The following is an 11,446-nucleotide window of genomic DNA, read 5'->3' as shown; positions in this document are numbered from 1 at the left end:
CCTATATACATGCAGGTGAACTATCTATTGAAGATAGTTCTACACCTTACCTTATTTCTACACAGGACATGTCATTGTGTGCTATCTACTGAAGATAGCAGCACAAAACAAATATATCCATGGGAAAAGTGTGATCGGCTGAGGACAGCAGGCCTACACAACAAATGTATCCATGGGGCAGATGTGCTATCAACTGAAGATAGCACACAGCAAACGTTTCCATGAGACAAGTGTTCTATCTACTGAAGATAGCAAATAGCAAATACATCAATAGGACGGGAACATCCCTAGTCTGAAGGGTTATTAGTCCGAAAAGGGTTAAAGTTAGGCTTTAAGGCATTTAGGTTATAGGTTAGGGGTAGTATTTAGGTATATTGAAGTGTTATGAGACGGTAAATTACCGGCAAAGTTATATGGTTTACCGGTTATTTATCGCCATCATAATTGACCGTGCGGTAAAATAGGGTACAATCAGTAAAATATGGGATTTATTTTATTAAAAATTCTGATAATGTTATTTTTGTTTGTTTGTTTTATATTAGATGCTAATTTTATTTTGCTTGCCATTTTGAGCAACTTACTTGAAATAATGATTTTTGCTATACTGTACTATACATAAAATAGATTAAATTTAGCAAGTCTAGCTTCGCTCAGATCAGATTCGACAGGGTTTCCATAGGTCACGTGTGCTATCTACTGAAGATAGCAAGTCAAGTAGCAAATCTAGCCATATGCAGGTGACAGAAGAGTTGGGCAATCCCCTGAAGATATCATTAATGTATATCCATAGGACAGGTATGGTATCTACTGAAGATATCTAGTAGCTAGCCATAGGGCTGGTCAGTAGATAGCACACATCATACACAGCCATGAGACGGGTATGTTGTATCTACTTAACGGGCCTATGTCATACAGCAAAATTAATATAGACATGTATGCTATCTAATGCAGGTAGCAAACATACGAATCCATTCAGGACAGATATTTCCTGAATATATCAACCAAGAAATGTATCCATGGGACAGGTATGCTATCTGCTAAAGATTGCAAGTAGCAAATATAACCACGGGGCAAGATATATGATCTGCTGAAGATATCATACACAAAAACTGCATTCCTGGGGCAAGTGTGCTCTCTACAAAGATAGCGAATAACAAATACGGTATATCCATACACAGGTGGACAAAAAGTTAAATCAAGTGGTTAATTTATCTAGATCAGGACATGTATGCTATCTACTGAAGATAGCTAGCCATGGGGCATGATGTTTGCTATCTACTGAAGATAGCACGTATCATGGGTATGATGTGCTATTATAGCACACACATTATATAACTGTATCGCTAGGACAGGTGGACAAAAGTTAATATCAATTAGTAAATTGATCTAGATCAGGACAGGTTTCTACTGAAAATACGGTAGCTAGTAGCAATGTAGCCATGGGGCAGGAGGTTTGCTATCTACTGAAGATAGCACATATCAAAATGTATCCGTGGATATATGATGTGCTATAGCACACACTTTAACTGCATCCTATAGGACAGGTGCAGGTGTGCTATCTTGCAAAGATAGCAAATAATAATCCATAGGACAAGTATGCTGTCTACTGAAGATAGCAAGTAGCAAATATGTAGCCATGAGACAGGTGTAGGCCTACAGTACATCTGCTGAAGATAACACACAGTAAATGTATAGGCATGGGGAAGGTATGATATCTACTGATGAATATAGCACATAGTAAATGTAGCAAGCGGATGGATGGGATATGTATAAAATGCTATGAAGTATTTTATTCTACAACGTATATAACCGGCAGTGGCGTAGCGTGGGTCATCCGATTGGGGGGGGGGGACACACCGGGTCTGATGGGGGGGACACAAGCCGTTTTTTGGCCATTTTCCTATGGGATTTTTTTCAAATTGCAGATCGCTTGGGGCACGTGCCCATCCCCACCCCCGTGTCCCTATGACGCTACGCCACTGATAATCGGTACCGACCTTGTTCATTACTTAATTTACGAAACTATTATGGATAAATAAATCACCAATCAACATACGTATGCACATCAGTACGTTTTATTTGTATCACGTTTCATTCAGTGTCGTTCTGCAATATTTAAAGCCATAATGTGCGATTTCTGTCATTTTTCTGACCATCTTAAGCTGAAATAACGAGGTAAAAAAACACAGACTACACTATATCTTGGCGGTTCACGTGGACTGAGCTGTATCAGGGGTTTATATAAATTATGATAATAATATGCAAAATTGAAGAACAACAAATATGGCTCAAGTTAAGTGTCCGTAATTGGGACATGTTTTACATTACAATTGAGCTTCATAAAGTTTTGAAGCGCGACGTGCCACCCACACACCCAACACACACCCCACCCTATATGTGCTTGCCCCCTGTAGAGGAGTGGCAAACGGGCCCGGGGTTCTCCCTGGTTAAAGGTATATACGGGCATGTGCCTTGGGGTATCTTTTCAGCGATTTTGGCGATTTGGAAAATTATTTTTTGGCCCAATTTTAGTTCACTACCCCCCCCCCCCCCATATTGAAATTTCGGTTCAGTAAGGCCATTTTTGCCCCAAAATCAGGGCAGCACACCTCATACCAATCCAGTCATGCTCCAACTAACGCACCGTTTACACATAAAAATAAGTGTAACGCTATAATTGACTTTTTGCTTTCAAAAAGTTGACATTCGTTTTGCAGAGTTATGTGAATACAAGTTTAATATGCCATGGATTACACTATTTTGTAAAAGCATTCAAATTATAGTATAGCCACGTTTCTAGAGCACTGCTCTGCCCATGCACCGACTGGCAAAACTCCTCCTTTCGCTAAAACAGCTGCTATAATATCATGTGTGTAGAAAATGGACTAGTTCATATAAAAATAATAATAATATAATACTGTCTTTTGCAATGGCTCTTAACTCAGTGTATTTCTTCTAAATATCCACCATATTTGATTCGGTAGGACCCAGTTCTCCATGTCACAGATTTTGAGAAAACTCCTTCAAGAAAGTAAAATATGAACATGATTTCACGGAATGTCCAGGCCAATGCATAGTCAAACTTGGAAAATGTGACGGGCTCCCTCTGCAAAAGAAAACAAATTGAAACTAACTTTTAGAATATTGTGGATCATGAACCTTTTACATATGACTTAACAATATATAGACGTGCAAAGTAAAATTTGAATAATTTTGTAATAAGTAATAATTTGAAAATATTTACTGCAAACTATGGAGGAGCATGCAGGGCAAACTCTGTTTGTGACCAATCACATAAATGGGTAGACTTAATTTTGCAGAAAAAAATCAAACTTGAGATAATACTGTCGATGTCATGTTATTTATTAACTTGAGTAGAGATTTGCCGGCTTTGTTATGAGACATAGCTAATCAAAATTAATGAAGACAACTTATACACCAAGAAAAGCAGCTAAAAGCTCACCTGTAACGCCATGAGTTGAAGATAGTCTAGAAAAAACCATTGTAATATATGACACACGAAGAATAATCTGGGGTCTACGTTGAACAGATACCATCCAGCCCACGACACAAAGAAACCGAGAGGTAAACATTCTGATAAAGGTTCAAAGATTAAAGTTGCAGGGCTTGTAGCTAAACGAACGGTTGTCCACCTGAAAGGAACAAAATTATTCATAAATGAAAATATGCATTGTATACAATGGTATATGTATTACAACTATACGACGACCAAACACCTCACCGCCCCTCAAAACGCAGATATCATTTCATATGGGCTATTCCAGAATAATAGGAGTAAATTTTCAATAAAATAAATGTCTGGATTTCCAGGTGTGCTTCCTGAAAACGACTGGAATTCCCTGGGAATTCCAGTTGCCAATATTACTGGAAAAAGCTTGGAAATACAATAAAATAAAAATCATGGAATTGTCCGAAATGAGCTCTCAAATAATTGAAGATTTCTGATTTTGAACTTTTTTTCAACTGGATATTTTTGCCTTTGGGCACTTTAAAAGTCTGGATTTCCAACAATCACGACTGGAAAAAGTCCGGAAATCCGAACTCCTCTATAGAGGATGTGCATCTATTTTCTGTAACAGCCCAATGTATCATACAGGTGCGTATCGCATGGGTGCGAAGAAGTCGACCACAAGATCATTCCGAGCCAAAGGAGCTCAATGGGTCAGCCCCATAGTTTCGCTCTGGGTAAACAAGAACGACACAATTATTATTGAGAAGTTGTGACACGAATGTGGAAATCTTTTTGAAAATGTGTCCTTTATTTTGCACCCAAACCTAAGCGCCATGATCATATACTGCTAAGCTCCATACTATATATCTGCTATCTATACTGTAGACATACTTATGTTATCTATAAGCTGCTATATCTACTGTAGACATGTCTTTATATACTTGAATATACATTTATAACAGATGATCTCTAATATCTACTTATAGGCCTATATCTCACTCCCACCCACGCTCTGGCACCCCACTTACCTAACCATTCTGCTCCTGAAAGATTGTAGTGACGGATTACCTGCATTCTGCATTGCTGGAAAATAGCTCAGGCTCATACTATAACCACTGCAAATAACAAATGATCATTTTACTATGTAATATTTCTACAATAATTACATATAACGAATTAAAAGCAAGATCTAATGATGTGGAATGCAACAATTGATCTGTAGTATACTGTAACATTTTCATATTCCTGTTAAAACTGGTCCTGTAAGCCTCTTTAGGTACAAAGATATTTTACTTCATGGAACATCCGTGGGAACATATTTCGTGCCATTGTTGGATGAAACATCAAAGTAGAGCGTACCGGCCGAAATTTCCAGGAGACAAAATTGCATATTCGTCCCGCTGAGTGGCTCCCAGAACTATATAGATACGGTATACGCTTTCTTAGGCATATTCAATAATTTTCCTCTTTTTTCTTCATATCAATTCTACATGATAATAAGGATTTCTTTTTTTAGTAATTATAAAATTTAGGGAAATATCTGCAAATACATCCAAAAGCATAAATTAATACATCATCCGTATACGTCAATGATTTTGTATATCCATTAATGACGTAGCATACGCACCTTTTTACACAAGCTTCACCCATGTAAAAATCTTCAGATATGTACTTGGCAAATTCAACCAGACCACCAGCCTCTTCTAAGACGCATTTTCTGATTAAATTGGACATTCCAGATACACAGTTGATTCCTAGGACGCTCAGACTGATATACACCCGTGCGAGAGCACCACCAAAATAAACCTGAAAAGTAAGATAGGTAAAATATTCACATGATTACGAAGGTGTGTCGAATGATGGATTTAGTACAGTGATAGTGATGATGTTACTGGTGGAAGAAGAGATGTTGGCAGCGATGGACATGATGGATGATGACGACGACACCGAAAACACTACTTACCTTCTCTAATACGGCTGGGAATCCCTTTCTATCTGTACAAAAAGGAAGACCTTGTACCAGCCCTACTTTCGGACCCATCCGTGCTACCATGTCTATTAAAATATCTGAATATGCTGTAGAAGAAAAGGAAAAAAAGCATTCTGTAAGAAAACTCTTCAGACTGATCTGAGTTTTGCTGATGCCTAGTATTAACCATATCAACCGTTATTGTGTGCCCTATATAGGGCGGGTATTATTAAAATCCAATATGGGCACTTTTCGGCAAGTCGGATCTCTGCCAAACAAATTTATTTTACAAAATAGAATGAACGCGATCTAATGCGAAATTGCATTTCTTTTTAGACAACATCTTTTGTTATATGGGTTAATAATGTGGCCTCTACAAAGATCAGAGGCATACATTTTTGGCATGCCGATTTCGACATGTCAGGTCGAGAGGAGTAAAGCGATTTTTGGCTTGCAATTTGGAGAAATTCCATGGGACTGACAATAATTTCAAAATATGCCCTATAGGTACTGCTCATATCATACATACTAAAGTATCGTTTTAAATCCCTTACCTTGTATGCCACTATCGCTAATTAGTACGATTTCATATTTGCTAGCCTTGTAACCAGGCATTATGTTGTTCATTTTGGGATTTTCACCTATTTTATTTCCTCCTGAAAATCAAGAAAGAGAACATTTTAATAATGATAAAATATATATAATAATAGTTAATGCCATGTTTTTATGCGAAGATAGGGGAAAATATCTGTTTAACGAATCAAGGTATGAATAGGTAGGTCGACTGATGTCCTGATTCGTCAAAATGTATTTCAGGTTATACGTCACACACAGGCTCAAAAGTACGTTTTGCGTGGATCCCCCGGCACAGGTAAAAAGCGCACGTTGTATGTATCTATATAGCAGAACATTGTGTACGTGTGCACACACAAACAATACACCACATTTTCGGGAAGATATTGAAGTTTTTCCTTAATATTAGCACTCATTTTACGCGAGTCTTCTGCCACCGTTATAAACGCACGTGTTAATATTTTATTTTGGAAATATCGGTCTTACGTTTTTAGGCAAACATAAACTTTTTGAATAAAAAAGTATATTTTGCCTTTAAAATCAATAATTAATTTGGTCAATAAAAAGAAGGCAGATTTTCTAAAAATGTCTCAAGAAGATAACTCAAAGGGCAAATGTTGAACAAATACATTTTTTTAAATTTGTTCCCAGTGTGCGTCGAGGGGTGGAGTGGTGTAGGGGTGTGTGGGCGTACATTGACTGCCTATAAGATTTGTTCTGTGTGTGTCCCCTGTTACTGGTAAGCGTATTATACGTTGATAACAATGTTGTACCTGAGACGACAGGTTGTACTTACTGACCAACATTTAATTCATAATTACGATGGCTGAGCGTGTGGGGGTGTGGGTGGGAGGGTGGTGTGTCATGAATGTGGGCGTGGGGTGTGTTTGTGTGTATGTGTCTATCCTCTGTCTATCTTTCTGGTTGTTATAATAATAATTATTTGTTTTGTGTGCATGTGTCTCCTGTAAGCGCACGTTGATAACAATGTTTGATGGTTTATAACATCCTCCTATTCGCGTGGGAAGGTGGTGTTCTTGATTGGGAGAGTAACACTATATTATTCCTATATATGTGAGTTTGCGGGAGTGTTAGAGGATTGCGGGGTGGGGTATTTGTGTGTGTGTGGGGGGGGGGTGTATGTGCCTGTTTGTCTATCTTTGCTGCATGTTATTTTGTTTTGCGTGTGTCCCCTATTACTGGTAGGAGCACGTTGATAACTAATGTTGTAAGCCCGGCTTGTAAGATGGCTTATTGCGGGTGCATGGGAGTGTCTGTGGCCCGGGGTATGTGGTGGGTAGAAATTCTGGCACGGATGGACCAGGTAAAGGGTTGCCCAACTAATATGGAAAATGGCGTGGGACCCACGCCACGCAGTGAGCTGTCATATCGTATCCATTATGAATGGGTTATAATACTAGTAGGCCTAGGACTAGTAAACCAGTATGCCTACTCGTACTTACCTATGAATAACTGTGCGTCTATATCTGGGTATTTTGTCATGAGTAATTCTACTACTTGAAGGCATGGGTCTCCTTCTAATTGAACACATAGTAATAATTCGTACTGTATATGGTGCAAGGAAAAAATGGATATGAGATTACATTTTATAAATTGATTATGTTTAGGCCTACTTCTATATAGTTATATTCCTAAAATATTGCTAGGAAATTCTCCGAATGAACATTTCATTTTTGTATCATAGTACTTTCCTGCATGTTGCTTCCGTTACCTTCTTCCATACTTGGCGAGTTATCATAATCATATAATATATCACAAAAGACATGCAACGTAAGTTTTGACATTTTTGGGTTTGTTATACGCGGTTGCTGCCGTTTTATTTATATTTTTCTCGGTTTTTTTTTAGGGGTGGGGTTGGGGAAGGGTTATCATATTATGTATTATATCTTACCTTAGGGTAATTAATATTAAAATATGTTTCCAAATTGTCTTGTAAATGTGGATCAACACCAACAAGAGGTTTTAAAATAGAAACACCAGGTAGCTCTTCTCTTGACATATTCACACTTGGCTTTTGATATAAGACATACTTGCTGCGGAAAACGAAAAAAACAAAAAAAAAACAAAAAAAACAATCAATTGTTATATCGTCTATTGAAAATTAGTCGGCAGTGTTTTAAAATGAAACTTTTGGTTACCGACCTAAGTTTTCGATCCCAGCATGCATGATTTTTCATCAAACGGTATTGATCAAAAGTATAGCCTATACTATACTCTAGCCATAATCAATGACCTGAAATATTTGTGTTGATTTTTATTTTTCCCAGAAAGAACCTTGGAAAAGAACCTTGTACTTGCACCATCTATTACATATTTCATCCTATTAATTCTATATTTCGGTAGGAAATGTTGAGAATAGCAATAGAGGCCCAATTATAAGTTTCTATTTACTAACCATATATACCAATATACCGGTTATAATCGCCTATTATTGAGAAACGTGAAACTTTACTAAAACGTAATTTGCCCAAGCCTACATGTCAGACTTGGAGATCAACATGGCAATAATGGCATAATAATATTGATATTACTAGGTAAAATTATGAAAATAAAATCCCCATGGAGATCGTGTGCTCTCAAATACGGTGACTTCGATACCCAGGTTCTTAATTTTATCACAATTAATATTGTTACGGATGGTAATAAGTAAACAAAGGAATAAGTTGTCCAAACAATAATCTTATTATAACATCGCCCCATAAAGATATCCAAAAATATACGCATTTGATGCTATAAATATGTTGTGGCCAATTGAGTAAATAGTGTTTATTTGAACTGGCCAGAACGGAAACTTAGTTACGAAATGAAATGTATAATTCAGTATACATGTATAGTATTATTCTAAATCATTCAGAGGGCAAAATGTGCATAATACGAGATCCGGTATTACACATTCATGAATCAAAAATATCATGTATATATTTACATTTATAGCATAGAGGTCAGGTCACATATTTATAGGACTTCCAACATTTTTGGACAAAGATTCTAATCACTGACGTACACACTGCATGTCTTTTATATCTTCGCGTGTTTGTCATTTCTGTAAAACAAGATATTCACTAATCTCAATTTGAGGTATATATAAAAACTAAATAAAAAGAAACTATGTGCTACTGTTGATCTTAGTTTCTTGCATATTTTGTGAAGTTTAGGACACCAATAAAAGCCAGTGGGCCTTTAAAGGGGCGTGGTGATATGCCTACCATGAATGTTAAAAAATTGTTTCCAAATTCTGAGTTTGCTCCAGCGGTTTTCATATGAGAAGCAAAATATGTATAAAACAAATGCCCATGCATAAAACGAAACATAGGACAGAGGTTAAATTTTACTGGAGAAAAATATGACTTTCTTCCCGGGCTTTTATTGGTGTCCTAAACTCTCCCCCATTGACGTGAACGTGTACCACTCCCTTGAATATTCAATCTAAACTTGCAATCTCTTGCCGTGCAAGTCGATCGAATATTCCATCGAATTATTGGAATTTTCAATCTATTTAATTAGATTAATTCTAATTAAATCTAAATTTTCGTGATTGAAGTTTATAGGAATCTTTTCCAATTGATTATTCAATCGAAATGATTGGTATTCATTGTTTTTCAATCTTTTACCGACAGAAGTAAGGGCCAAATTCTTTCTAATTGAAAAAAAAATGTAAAGATTGAAAATATTGACTCTAAAAAGATTGAAATCTCATTTCAACCAATGTAATGCATGCCATTTGGCAGTATGCCTACGTTGATTGGACATGTTGGAAGATGAAATCAGTCTACAAAAAACGTTCGAGTTAATCTAAAATTCCATTTTAAGCTATTTTACAATCTGTATTGACCTATCATCATGATCATCAACCGAAAAGATTGAAACACTTTAATCAATTTACAATCCGGACCTTGCAAGAGTATCTTTGATATAAATATACAACATCATGTGAGAATAAACCTTGAAATAAATAAATGGCATGATAGTCAAATGGACTGATATGATGCAACACGCAAAGGTCACGATATTCATACCAGTTGACTCATGACAAATATTTGTTACATAATATTCTTATTGGATGTGTATAATGTGTATATATCAGATAAGATAGGGATATTCCAACGTCCATCCCACATTCTAAACATCTTTCTCTATAATTTCAGGCGTTTATACCGGGGGCCTACTCTGCTAAAATGTACTAAAAACAACAAATTATTAAACCAGTCCTGATTGTCAATTTAAACATGTAAAATGTTGTTTTAAAACTCGTTCTTTTGTGATATGAAAAACAAAATCGTATTTTAGCTTATTTTAACGAGTAGGCCCCTACTTGTGCAAAAAGTAAAAAGGGCGTTTATTTATACCAGCATCAACTTGCCATCAAGAATACATGCACTTGCACTCTCAAAGAACTCGTGTTTTCGATTTCTTATTATATTATGATCAGCAATATTTGAGCCTCAACCTGACGAACGTGACAGCCCAATAGCCTCCTTTCAAGCTTTTTTTTTTCATTTTACTTCAATTTGAAAGAAAATTACAAAAGGGTTTACACATATATTTTGTGCGAGTATAATTGCGAGATGTGTCAATATCTTATATAACACAATTGAACCAATGATATTTTGATTTTTTTTATGTGGTTTGGGATTTTATATTATATGATAACTTACGCATAAATAATTCCAATAAAATGAAATAGAAGTAACATAATTTCCAATGCAAATGCAATTACACATAGTGAAAATACAATTTCACTTGATGGTATTCCAATATCCCAGTCTAATATATCATGCATCTTCTTGCTGCTAAAAGTTGTATAATTACAGGGATACGGATCCGGGTATAATCCCGATATCATCATTGATGTGGTTCGGTATCCTCCCGGGGTATCCTCAGCCTCTAGTAGTTTCTCCGGTGATTAGCTATATAGTCTGGCACGGTGTTTCTTTTCCAATTTTACTTGCGATATGATTCCATATCGAGATGGTCCAACAGTTGAATCAAAACGATGAAATTTCAAATAATTCGTAATCCATGCATCATGACCAGGGTGATATCACAATTTGATACCAATCCTCATATTAACTAGCTCGGTATCACGAGTATCGCGATATCGTGCCGGCAAAAATTAGTCAACCGGATGATTCTTGTTATATTTATACTTCCATGCGACGGTGTATGAATAAAATCTTCACTATGTTCACAGGCCTATAAAAAGTACACGAAAGTCAGTGAAATAACATATTCAGTTATTCTGCACAGCAAACATGATTCGACCTTTGCAGTACTTAAACCTGGTTAACAGGAAATTACTTCAGTAAAATCAAACGAAGTTTTATATTTCTTAAATTTGTAATCCTGGGTTTGTAAGCCTTCTGCTGGTACATGGTGCCACGTCGGTAGACAACGGGTTAAATTCGTCTGAG

General features: G+C 36.5%; 1 protein-coding gene across 1 annotated transcript; it reads right to left on the bottom strand.

The window, feature by feature from the left end:
* Positions 1-2,075: 2,075 nt before the first annotated feature.
* On the bottom strand, positions 2,076-11,181 carry LOC140166926 (ceramide glucosyltransferase-like). The gene is made up of 9 exons (XM_072190413.1): positions 10,691-11,181; positions 7,927-8,068; positions 7,478-7,580; positions 5,996-6,097; positions 5,436-5,548; positions 5,100-5,278; positions 4,501-4,587; positions 3,464-3,653; positions 2,076-3,106 (listed from the first exon to the last, which is right to left on the bottom strand). The coding sequence occupies exons 1-9, from the start codon at positions 10,879-10,881 to the stop codon at positions 2,942-2,944; spliced, it is 1,272 nt and encodes a 423-aa protein (XP_072046514.1). The 5' UTR covers positions 10,882-11,181; the 3' UTR covers positions 2,076-2,941.
* Positions 11,182-11,446: the final 265 nt, after the last annotated feature.

The sequence above is a fragment of the Amphiura filiformis genome, chromosome 1, assembly GCF_039555335.1.
Source record: "Amphiura filiformis chromosome 1, Afil_fr2py, whole genome shotgun sequence".
NCBI lineage: Eukaryota > Metazoa > Echinodermata > Ophiuroidea > Amphilepidida > Amphiuridae > Amphiura > Amphiura filiformis.
The sequence above is the reverse complement of the archived record's forward strand: the minus strand, read 5'-3'. Positions and strand labels throughout refer to the sequence as shown.